The following is a 13,616-nucleotide window of genomic DNA, read 5'->3' as shown; positions in this document are numbered from 1 at the left end:
AGTTACTCCTACAAAATCTTAAAGCACACATTTTCCCCAAATACAAGTATATACAAGGTTTTGCAAAGGCCACCCTGCTTTAAGACAATTCATTAAATGTGAGAATAGCAGTCATATATCAAAATACTTTCATTCAAAATTTACATAGAAAGTATGTAAAATCTGATATACCCTTACATTATACACCAGTGTGAAGGAGAAGCAAAGTAAATGAAAGAATTTATTACAAATAGGCAATATTCTATCTTCCTTTTTAGGCATTGTTACCAGAAAAAGTAAGAACCTTATGGTACTCACTTCTTACAATGAAATGAAACACTAGCATCACAAACTTAGGAACAGTTTAATTCTAAAATGACTCCCCTATTTTGTTTATCCCTGGTATCAGAAATAAAAAGAAATAAATATGCATGATACCTGGTCCATGCATAAGACTTTTGGAAAACTGTAATTTCAACACAAAACAGATTTCCACTGTATAATGCTTAGGTAATTTGTACTCGTGTGTGAACTAACTACAGCCGACAGCAGCATATATTGTAGCAGCATCTACCCATCTGGTACACCCTCAATGTGGAACCTTAGGATGAAAATTATTAGTTTTTATGACACAATGGCAAGTTCAACAAACTGCAAAGAAACATTCTGTATTCAAAATATGATGAATGATGTAAAACCAAAAATTCTTTAAAGTATCCTAATATGAAGATAAAATTTCACCTTGGTCACTATGCATGATTGAAATGTCATGACTTGTATCTGTAAATCTTAGCAAATTTATCAAATTAAAACTACTTATCACACACAATCTTGTTTTCTGAGAAAAAACAGATACAACTATGGCTCCAAGAAACCTCACATATGCATTTACTTCTAGCCATTTGAGAGGGCAGTGTCAGTTCTTATTAAAAAAAAAATTGCATGAATTAAATTAATTTACTCTCACACATGGTACAGTAACTGCATAGTCATGTTAACAGTTCAGACATAATACAAACAGACTTGAAACATTTTTGCTCTGAGTAAATACACAAGAACTTCACACTAGGCAAAACTTATAACAAATCTTAAGGAGCGTTCAGTGTTCTTATGCACTTGTACTTGCATGTCTGCATAGGACTACACATACTGCTAAACCGGTGCCATACCTATGAAGACTGCATATGTAATGATCCGTCTTTCACTTTTAAAAGAGAAGCAGTACAACTCTCTTGTTTTAATATCACTGTAACATTACATTATTTTGAAACCATGAGGTGATTCAAGCCTTAGGCAGTTCTGATACATCGACACGGCTTTTCAAATACATTTACTGAAATATATTATCTTGAGGTTAAAGCTATGAAGAGTATAACAGATTCATTCACTATTTTCAAAAGATATCCATAACAAGCAAATAAAAACTGGTCAGCACTGTAAATGTCAGTTCTAGAGGGAATGATCAGTGTGGTAATCACATTTCTCAACATTTTCTTCAAGTTTGTTTCATACCTTCCACTTCAAAAACCACATTCCTTCATAACAGAAAAAGCGGAAAAAAGGATTTAATATGACAACTTCCATAGCACCTTGCAACAATCCATAGAAATCATATGGATAGTAAAATCCTTGTCCATTTATCTTGCACCCTGAATTATCCATGACATATGGCAGAAAGTGTTCACCTGGATAATTCCTAAGTTTTAATGCATGTCATGTGATTTTGATGGTCCCAGCCTTTTATACATACCGTACTTCATTTAACAAACACTATGCATGTCTCTGCACTAAAAATCCATACAGGATCTCTTCATATCCTTTTCCTTCACCCTAAGGTTTCACTTTGACATACTATAAAACATAATTTAAAGGAAGATTTATAAGCCACATTTCACACCATCCAAAAGCACTGAAACACCTTACAGTTCAAAATAACACTCACTTCTCAGGCCAATTAGGCATGGTACACAAGACACTACCAGATTCCTGGTTTTAAAAAGGTTTGTGTCCTATGAGGTCACTCTCACACGAGTGTCTTAGTCACTCACATAAATGTCTATCATCAATACCCTCCCAACCCATGCTCCCACCCAACCCTCAAAATAAAATAGAAAATAAAAATCTCCTATGCCAAAATGGTCATTATTCACCATCACTTTTTACTTTCTTTTCATGCTGTGTTGGCTCATCATTATCTGCCTGTTCCGAGGTCCTCTTACTACTACTCTCACATGATTGCACTTTTATATCTTTAAATTTAACGATGATACAAGTCATGTTGTCACAGCCTGTGCCGTCCCCATGGGTGTCTGGTGCAAGGCAGTGATCAAACAGCTGTTGAAAAGAGAAAATAACTTATAAAAAAATCAGTTACTTTAATAGAAGTGATTTAAAATCTTGTCTACTTATATCTCTGACACCTGTTCCCTTCTGGAATCCCCTCAAAGGGGTGGCCACGGCAGTAGAGTCTCCATAACTAGTGAACTCCAGTGCCTCACCCTTAACAGGCTACTGGCAGAGGGCAAATCTAGCACAGTGTTTGCAGAGGCTCCTACCTGATATTCCTACTGAATACTACTAACTTATGCTCCTGCCTAATAGTCGTACCTAATACTTCTACCTGATGCTTAATAAATTCTTTTTATTCACAACATACTTCCTCCTAACATCAACCTCACTATCCTGGCTGTAAAAGAAGATAGATGGTGCAAAGTTCTATTTAAAACACAAAAACATTTTCTTTTGTTAACATTTTAAAAACAGCAAATATGCAACTAACAAGAATAACTGACAACTCTTCCTATTCCTATCATATAACAGGCACCACAGAGTTTAAAAATAAAGCCTCGTTACAAATACAATTTACTACCCATCCTATGTGCTTGCCTCTGTAACCCTAGTGAAGCAGTGTCACGAACAGAAGCACCAACTTATTATGACAAAATTCTTGCAAGCCTCCCTCCCATTCTCATACTTTTCAGTGATAATACTAAAGGAGAAGATTCCTAACCACTAATCCTACCCATCATATATTTTATGACTTACAGGAGATACATGGATAACACTATCTGTCTATGTATATCTCTGATGCTAGTTCCTACGGGAACCTCCATTATGGGGTGGCCTTGGCAAAAGTCTTCACTTGTCCCTGTTCTCCACCACATACAATATTCCACAGTTTCTTCCACCATTTCTCACCCCAGTACTCTTCCATTCTATTTCCCCATGTCACAGGAGGTCTTCCTTTCTCAATCACCCCTTCAATTGTACTATCACCCACGCTCCTTGTAAACTACCTATCTTGCATTCTTTCCACATACCCAAACCAACTCAAAATATTGTTTCACCCAGTCTACCACTCCACAATTCCTTCCCTGCCATATCACATCTCTCATATACCCCTCATTTCATTCTTCATTCCATCTAGTCATACCACATGCTCCTCTCGAACAGCTCCTTGCACAGCCTGGATTCTTGACCTCAGTGACATTCAATGTTCATGTTTCAGCTTCATAGGTCTGAGTTGGGAGGACTATGCTGTCCCTTAATCCTTTCTTCACTTCCATACTTATCTCTTGCCTTCATTATTCTATTATGGTACTAAATGACCTCAATAACCTGTAATGCTCTCTCCCTTATCTTTCCTTCAATATCACCTAACCTACCCAAGACTGCCCATGAATACTTAATCACTTTTCCAATATCCCCAGGTATGTATCAAAATATGACATAAATTCAAGATGAATGTGTCAGAAGGTACAATAAACTGAGTGGTGTTGTATGGATCCAAGTTTTATACCTTGAATGCAAAAGAAAGAAGAGTGGACATGTTGGAAAAGAAATGCCTCTGGATAATATATGGCATCAGGCAGGTTCATTACATGAAGAATAACAGTGAAAGGGAGAGGTGTGGCAGTATCAAGTCATATTGACAGAAGACCATGGAATGCTATAATGGTTTGGATATATGGAGAAGGTAAGAACAGAAATACAAAGAGGATCTTGTGTTAGACAAAAAGGAAGGAGACCACGAAGGCAATGAAAGGATTAAGTGAGGGAGGCTTTTAGGTATCAGGACCTGATCATCCATGAGTGAAAGGCATCATGCAATGAATGGACTGGCTTGATGTGGTATACGGAAAGGGTAATGGATTGAACCAAGAAATATGAAAAAATAGTCAAAATAAACAATGAATCGGCTGTGGGGGCTTGACTATGGATGGTAGGTCCTAGTTTCTGATTATTATACACATATTCCTAGTTTACCTTACAAATGCATAAGAAGCAGCTGTGTATCATAGAAAAAAAGTCATGATAGTGTGCTGTTTCCCATGTATCACCACAAACATTTCCTCATGCCCAATCTCTAGCCGTCACATATAATTTACCAAAACAAGAGCGCTCTACCATCAGTCTAGCACCACAGACCTTCTGACCACTTCACACCACTGCCAACCTGTAAACCACATAGCTCAATTCAATTTGTCCTATGCAACCCATACACTCTTATGCATTATCAGGCCCTAACCCTCAAAACATCTTTTAGTCCATTCTTCCATCCACCCCTTCTCCTTTTCCCCCTACAATTGTGAAATGTATAGCCTCTGTCAACTTCTCCTTACTCATCCTATCAATATGTCCATACTGTTCCAGCACACCCTCTTCAGTCTCTTAATCTCACTATTATTACTACCACAACTATCTTGTACCCCATCATTTCAGACTTAATCAACTATTGTCACACCACGTAATCAACTCAAGCATTTCATTTCCAACACATTCACCCTCAAACTTACCTATCTCTGCCTTCATAGACAGTGACCTCTTTCTCCACACACTCCTCAGTGCATCCTCACTCATCTCCATGGCTAACTTCAGTTTCCATTGTTCCATGCACTGCCAAGTCCAATCCCAGGTATCTGAAATAATCCTCCTATTCCAGCTTCTCTTCATTCAAACTCACACTACAACATGCTGTCAGTGGGACAAACCAAGGAATATGAAGTTATCATGGGAACAATGATGTTGATAGAAAGCTCTAATGTCAGTGCATGGATGGGGCTGTAAGGGAGAGTGTATATTGGTCCAATTAAAGGGGATGGTATGAGAGGAAGACCATATGTGGCATGGCGTAAATAGAGTGAAAGAGGACTGGTGGAAGAATGTGTGGAATGGTGTATGCAATTCTTGAACTGCTACATAATTGGTACTTACTTCTTCACAAATATCTGAGAGTTTCTTATCATCAGCAAGTCTCTCAGAGACAAAATCACAAGCTTCCTGAGAGGTGAGAGAGTTCCAGATTCCATCACAAGCAACAATCATAAAATCATCTTTGGGGTCTAGCGTCATGGAACGTACATCAGGTAAAGGACTGATCATCTGTTCTTCTGGGCTCAGGTTTTTATTCTGCTTGTATCCATGGTCACCTAGAAAGTAAAATCATAATAACTAATGAATCATACAAAATAAACTTTTTCATACAGCTATCTACTCTTACCTTATTTTGATTTTTAACTTTTGTTTTATCCGATTCCAAAATCCTTACATTCAAATGATGATGATGCATGATAACATTACTTCCAAACTTCATGATAACAATCATCCCTCATCCTGCTTCCCTCCTAAAACTCCAGTTCTTCTTGGAGTAATCAGATATAAAACTAATCACTCCAACACTAATCACTTACACTGTGTGAATCATTTCATATCCTTCCTCTCCTTAAGTTTATACATCTAAATACTCAATTTCACAAGGATATTGATGTTTGTAACACTTTTATTGGCCATTCTTCAATTATTTCATTCCAGCAATTCTTTGTTCTTTCATGTTCTTTATTGTTTGCTGTCTGCTATTATGATTATCACAAGCTGTTTGTCATCTATTAATTCACTCATGTTCTTACATATGTCAGCTGTTAGGAAATGGAAAAGAGGTGATTAGGAGATATATTAGAGGAAGTGGCAAGATGTCAAAAAGAAGAGGCTTAAAAAAAGAGGGTAAATGAGAGCTGGGGTAGGAGTATCAGTAAATTTCAGGGAAACTCAGAAAATGATTTGGAAGGAAGTGAATAACGTGAGAACGAGAGCAAATGGAAGCATCAATGAATGGAGTAGTTGGGGAAGTGGTATCAAACAAAAAAGAGGTGAAGAGATGGAGTGAGTATTTTGAAGGACTTCTGTATGTACTAAATGTTAGGGAATTTGGAACATCAAGGTATAGAAAACAAGACAGTCATGGAAGTGGAAGTAGCAACATTATTTGGCAGCCATGGAAAAGTTTATCATATTTCTTTCTTTCTTTCATACTATTCGCCATTTCCCGCATTAGCGAGGTAGCGTTAAGAACAGAGGACTGGGCCTTTGAGGGAATATTGTTAGCCTTTGCCACCTCACAATAACTGCACCTTTTCAAGGCTAGCATGAGGAGAAATAGAGTTAGTCATATGCATTGACCATGAGAGATAAGTAATCCTTACATTGCATTGATATTTTAGACATGATTTGTTTTCCATCTTATTGTATAACACTCCATTTGTATGGGATACATAAAGTGCATGTATTCAACTTTTGTGTGAAGAAACTTCTAGATCTAGGATCCCAAGCTTTGATCCCTCAGGCAGGCTTACAAAAGGGCAGGGCTATTCTTCTTTGCAAAACAGTATTGCAGAAATCATGTCTAAAATATCAATGCAATGTAAGGATTACTTATCTCTCATGGTCAATGCATATGACTAACTATTTCTCCTCATGCTAGCCTTGAAAAGGTGCAGTTATTGTGAGGTGGCAAAGGCTAACAATGTGTATTAATTTCTTAGCCTAGATGGAGCCACCAACCCTGATAACATGATAACCTTACAATGCTCTCACCACTCAAAACAAAGAAAGGGATTCAAGGTCCTAAACTCGCAAACATACCCTGGAATTATATTTTTTTTACTAACCAATTGCTCTTGAGAGATTGAGTCCTCCATTTACACGTCCATCAGCAGTTACTCTGCCTCCAGCTTTAATAATTCTGGCAGCCTCTGGATCATCTTCAGGTTTGTGGTCAAGGCTCATTTCCACAGCTTTTTTATCTCTTGACACAACGCAGCGTGAATCCCCAACATTTGCTACATAAAGTTCTGGTCCTCGGAGAAGTGCTACACATGCCGTACAGCCACTATCAAAACCAGGCTGAGGAAATGTGGATACGATTAGAAACACTTAACTGAGGGCTCATTTTTAATTCTGAGTATCAAATTACCATGTCACCTCACTGAAAATATCCATCCTTCTTACAATATTCTTTCTCAAATATCCAATTTCTCTCATTGTGTGTCTTAACCTAAGTATTCTTCCAAATGCTTCATCTGATACACCTTTCCCCATTCTCAATAAACAGTCCATACACGTTAATACTTCCTTTATTACATTATTCCACAGAGATTTTTTCATATGTAAATACCCCTTCTCCCCCAACAGGGTAATGTTGGGAACAAATGAATAATGACCTTATTTGCACAAATCAATTCTCCAGTAGTTTCCTATAATTTACAGAAACAGGGCCTACCATCTCTTGCCAAAACCTACAGACTGCTCCATAGCTTATCTTGACCAAGACATGCACAGAGATACAAGGATTTGTCTAAAAAAATTGTTGCCCACATGATGTTCATATGTCTTTCCTCACAATCTTATGTCCTCGGCATAAGCAGCCCACCCACAACATTGCTCCAATACATGCAATTCTTAAAAACTTGCTCTAGTAACATGCCGCCTTCATCATGTCCCTGAAATCATTAAAACTCGACAGCTCTTCTATATCTGGGTCAATTTACAATCTAACAAAACATACAGCAGGTTCTGTTGCTTTCTCTCTGTGCCTGCCTGCCTCTACCTCTTAAAAGACCACTTTCCTCCCTCCTCCCTTTAAAACTGTCAACATTTACAATACGGAAAAAAATAATCTAATCATCCTTCTACCTTTATTCTTTAAACCTTGCAAATTTCTGCAATTACCACAACTGCCTAATCCTTATGTATCCCATCTCTGGCCGTCATAACCCCATACCTCCATCTATATATCTGATGCCCATTCCCTCTGGGAACTATCAAAAGGATGGCCAAGACAAAAGTCTCCACTTATCCTAGCCCTTATATATCTCCCTTGTATAACACCATTCCAAGTATTTTCCAATTCTCTCCCTCAGATATTCTTCCACTCTATTTCCCCATGTCAAAGGTGGTCTTCCTCTCACATCAACCACTTTAATCTTATCATACACTCTCTTTGTTAATTCCCTTTTTTGCATTTTTTCCAAATGCCCAAACCACCTCAGAGTTTCACCCTCACTTTAAAATTCATTCCCTTCCATACCAAATGTCTGATAAAGCCCCTCATTACTTTCTTCATTCCAATTAGTCATACTACAAGCTTCTCTCAAATAACTCATTTCCAGAGCTTGGATTCTTCATGTCTGTGGCTCATCTTAAGTCCATATTTTGGCAACATAAGTCTGGGTTGGAAGTACTATGGTGTTCCTTTATACTTTCTTTACTTCCATACTCATACCCCTACCCTTCATTATTCTACTGAGGGACCCAATGACTCTCCTACCTTGTACTGCTCTTACCCTATCTCGTCTTCCATATTGCCCTACCTCCATCCTTTTACTTCTTATCCAAATCCTTCTCCCCTTCGATCAATCCATTCATCAAACTTAACTTTTCCTACTCATATCTACCTTCATCCAACTCCTGTTTTCTATCATAATCTTACATTCACCCTATGGTCCCTTAACTTACTGAGGTAAAAAGTTTTTCAACAACTATACATATGCAAGTGTTGCCATCCAAACATCACCAGATATTTCTACACATTTCCATGTGCTGTTATGAAACGAATGTGTAAATCAAATAGTGTATCAAAAATAGTTATTCTACAATAAAGAAAAACAACAAAGCCAATACCTCAATAGGTGTAGAAAATGACTGATAAAATATACAGGGTAGTAGTACATGTGTCATGTGTAACTAGTACCTTTTACCAGCCAAACTTTGGCCTCTTCCCTTACCATCTCAGATATATCTGGGATAAGGCTTTCGGCAAATAATTATTATCCTAAGTGAACATGGATCAATAATACTGTATTTTCACAACTAAAATCTAAAGATTGCTCATGTGGGATTTCATACAAGTTTTCTATCATTCCCAGCAAATGAGCAGACACATCATTTCTCTCAACAGATGGCATCATTAGCATTTATTAACATTAAGCGACAACAGTAAGGTGTATTTCAAACAAGGCTTATTTCTTTTTGCCTCCAATGCTTTTTCACACAAACATGCTGAGTGATGATGAATATGACACTGATGACTACACATCATGGAAAAATTGGGCAGATATAAATGAAGATGAATCTTCATTTGATTAGGAAACTAGCTCTTTCTTGGATAGTCCACCTGATGCTACTAGGTGGATGGAAGTAGTCAACCTTACCTCTTATTGGACCTGCCCAACCATTTTCTTTTGCTGGTAATAAGTCAATTATACACTTCATAAGTACCAGAGTATATTTCAGTATATCTGCAGTTTCCTAAAGTACATTATCTACTTTTTACAATAATACAGTAGAAGTGAGCTAGACGGTGAAAAATGCATAGAACGGTGGAAGCTAGGTAGGCAAGTAAGGATGAGTGAAGTCTATTTTGCAGTGGCCATCCCTTAATGGGAGTTCCCCAAGGGATCAGGCATCAGATATAAATAGATGGATATATTAGATAGATTCAATAATGCTTACATTCATTGTGAAAACATAAACATAATGCTTTCCAAAAAAATAATATTTACAATAAAATATCTTGTGAGTTACTTTGCCTGTGTTCACATATCAAAACTGAAATAAAAAACTTATGATTTTTGGAACATACTTTGAAAAAACTGATGATGAGGTAATCCAAACTTTTACACCATCTCAGATGGATGTCTGCAGAATAAACATACTTTCAAATAGCTTTTCTTTCCTGTAATATGGGTATCTTTCAAATACTAAATAAAAAAAAAATGCAAATCACAGAATCTTTAGGATAGAAAAAGGAACCATCCCAACAAGCTTAAGGTTCAAGCAGAAGCATGAAAAGTTAGATCATCATGTGACGTTGGCTGCTATTTATGGGTGAAGACCAAATAAATGTTCCCTCATCAGTAATCAAGCATGGTGAGTCCATTATAGGTGTAAGATTATCTTTATTCCTTTTCATAATTCTTCAAGAAATATTTTCAGCCTTCTTAATTTACTGTATCTTTATTCCTTTTCATAATTCTTCAAGAAATATTTTCAGCCTTCTTAATTTACTAAGTTTTTCTTGCATTTATACTTCTTATAAACTGTCTGACTTGTGTGCTGGCTATGTCTTCTCCATATCACATCTCCAGTCTCTTCAGCTTTTGAGATCTGTTGCATATCAGATTAATCTTCTCTGAACCTCTCTCTACTTTCTTCAGTTGGCACTTAAAAAAAAAAAAAGTTCTAGCTATATACTTAAAGAATTTAATTTTGGTAGAGTTACAAGCCTTGTTTTTCACCTATGGTTTAGTTTCCTCCATGTTCTATCATTTCTTAGAGGACCACACACTGAAATTCAAGCAATGAATAATCACTTTCCCAAGCTGGAGGGTATCATAACTGACATTTTCAACTTCCTGGTTACAGTATGTATGAATAAGATCAAATACTGATAATGTATCTGTCCCTCCAACACTAGATTGCTCATTGCCAAGCTGGTGCTAAAAGTTTTCTTGCCTCCACATGTCTCTTTTTTCCCAAGTGAATCCATGTTTTCCACATCTGATCACCTCCGGGACCATCCTTGATAATACTTCATTATATTCATTAAATATACAAGCCAGTTCACTGGATCTCTTTGGAGTACTGTACATCAAAATAAGTGAGATGCAGTTTCCTACTGTCTCCTTTCCCACAACCTATTCTCTATTGTGACACATCCACCAGTATTTCTGGAAACTTTAATTTGCCTCTTACCATCAGATCCAAGCCCCCTTCTCCTTTGTCTTCTCTTTCCTTCTTTGATATTGTGTATCCTCCTGGAAAGATTGAATATGATTCCATCGACTGATTAGTTTTGTCTCTACATTCCTAAAGACACTTGTTTGACTACTCTTATTTAGTCCTTTAAACTCCATTTCTGTTATCATCAGCTATCCATCCACATTTACATCAACAGTGAACTCTCAAAAGTTGTGGTTATGTTCTTAGGTACCAAGCAAAACAATGATTATTTAAACAAATGGGGAAAAAGGGATACATTCCACTGTAAGTAATCTTTTTCAACCCTCGAATACCATAATAAATGACATAGTATACAACATAAAGTTCACATAAATGCATTAATTTAACAATACAAAACTAACCTACATAAAACCATATAAAAGTCAATCAATTCTTACCTGTGAGAGGCAACAACATAGTAATGCACTTCTGCTGCAGGCAACAAGGCCAAGAGCACTCCATACAATCATTAACTCAAATATTCCTTTGGCATTAATTTTTTTTGAGTATTTAATGATAAAGGTTTTAACGTTTTATCATTATAACTAAAAATATGCTGATACAATTCATGTGAAATTCAAAAGAACAAAAGTTTGCAACATGATTATATGAAATGTTATTTGCAACTGTATAAAGGACAGTTCTTTTTGCTTTTACTTATATAGTTAAGTGACAGATGAAAACAGACAATAATACAATTATGGAGAGGCATTCAAATAAACACCATTATATGGGTGAAGTAAGCTGAGCATTTCTAATGAATACCATAGCAGATGACTTCAATATCAACATATCATAGTGCTACAGGATCTGAATAAAAGGATGGGTGACTTGGAAAAAGTAAACATAAATAGGGGGAACAGAATCTCTGGTATAAATCAAAAAGACAAAAAAAGCTTGTTTAGCTGTGTGCTGAATGGGGAATGGTGATAAGGAAAGGTGTAAAATAATGTACATATATAAGAATACAGGGGTAAGCCTGATTAAAGGGTCAACAGGCATTAATAAATTGCAGCAGCACAAAGAAGTTGAGGCAGGTACAAGGTACAAGCTGAGAAGGGTGATAGTGGAATAATATACTAAGAGAGAGAGAGAGAGAGAGAAATATGCAAAACTTCAGGTTACATAGTGAAGGCACTAGATGCAAAACTGACACGTCAATATTTTCCCCCATACTTGACAGCTGCTTCTTGCTGCGTTAGCACCAGGAAACAAAGAAAGACATAATGCTCAAATACACATATACACAAATATCTATTTTTTAATATCACATTTTGTTGCGTCAGCGAGGTAGCGCAAGGAAACAGACAAAAGAATGACCCAATCCACCTACATACACATGTATATACATACACGTCCACACACACACATGCACCTATACATTTTAATGTATACATATAAACATATATGTTCTGGAAGGAGGTAAATAAAGTGCGTAAGACAAGGGAGCAGATGGGAACTTCAGTGAAGGGCGCAAATGGGGAGGTGATAACAAGTAGTGGTGATGTGAGAAGGAGATGGAGTGAGTATTTTGAAGGTTTGTTGAATGTGTTTGATGATAGAGTGGCAGATATAGGGTGTTTTGGTCGAGGTGGTGTGCAAAGTGAGAGGGTTAGGGAAAATGATTTGGTAAACAGAGAAGAGGTAGTAAAAGCTTTGCAGAAGATGAATGCCGGCAAGGCAGCAGGTTTGGATGGTATTGCAGTGGAATTTATTAAAAAAGGGGGTGACTGTATTGTTGACTGGTTGGTAAGGTTATTTAATGTATGTATGACTCATGGTGAGGTGCCTGAGGATTGGCGGAATGCGTGCATAGTGCCATTGTACAAAGGCAAAGGGGATAAGAGTGAGTGCTCAAATACAGAGGTATAAGTTTGTTGAGTATTCCTGGTAAATTATATGGGAGGGTATTGATTGAGAGGGTGAAGGCATGTACAGAGCATCAGATTGGGGAAGAGCAGTGTCGTTTCAGAAGTGGTTGAGGATGTGTGGATCAGGTGTTTGCTTTGAAGAATGTATGTGAGAAATACTTAGAAAAGCAAATGGATTTGTATGTAGCATTTATGGATCTGGAGAAGGCATATGATATAGTTGATAGAGATGCTCTGTGGAAGGTATTAAGAATATATGGTGTGGGAGGCAAGTTGTTAGAAGCAGTGAAAAGTTTTTATCGAGGATGTAAGGCATGTGTACGTGTAGGAAGAGAGGAAAGTGATTGGTTCTCAGTGAATGTAGGTTTGCGGCAGGGGTGTGTGATGTCTCCATGGTTGTTTAATTTGTTTATGGATGGGGTTGTTAGGGAGGTGAATGCAAGAGTTTTGGAAAGAGGGGCAAGTATGAAGTCTGTTGGGGATGAGAGAGCTTGGGAAGTGAGTCAGTTGTTGTTCGCTGATGATACAGCACTGGTGGCTGATTCATGTGAGAAACTGCAGAAGCTGGTGACTGAGTTTGGAAAAGTGTGTGAAAGAAGAAAGTTAAGAGTAAATGTGAATAAGAGCAAGGTTATTAGGTACAGTAGGGTTGAGGGTCAAGTCAATTGGGAGGTGAGTTTGAATGGAGAAAAACTGGAGGAAGTGAAGTGT

General features: G+C 37.2%; 1 protein-coding gene across 1 annotated transcript in view; it reads right to left on the bottom strand.

Annotated features, from left to right (window-relative positions):
* Window positions 1–207: 207 nt before the first annotated feature.
* The window catches only part of LOC139750971 (protein phosphatase 1G), a 31,788-nt gene continuing 18,379 nt past the window's right edge, over window positions 208–13,616 (bottom strand). The window contains exons 6-8 of the mRNA XM_071665949.1: window positions 6,924–7,158; window positions 5,194–5,408; window positions 208–2,313 (exon numbers count right to left, since the gene is read on the bottom strand). Of these exons, the coding sequence (XP_071522050.1) occupies window positions 2,122–2,313; window positions 5,194–5,408; window positions 6,924–7,158 (642 nt within the window). The 3' untranslated portion in view covers window positions 208–2,121. The remainder of the gene's footprint in view (window positions 2,314–5,193; window positions 5,409–6,923; window positions 7,159–13,616) is intronic.

This window comes from Panulirus ornatus, chromosome 10 (genome assembly GCF_036320965.1).
Source record: "Panulirus ornatus isolate Po-2019 chromosome 10, ASM3632096v1, whole genome shotgun sequence".
In the NCBI taxonomy this organism is placed as follows: Eukaryota; Metazoa; Arthropoda; class Malacostraca; order Decapoda; family Palinuridae; genus Panulirus; species Panulirus ornatus.
Note: the sequence above shows the minus strand (reverse complement) of the source record. Positions and strands in the feature narration are given on the sequence as shown.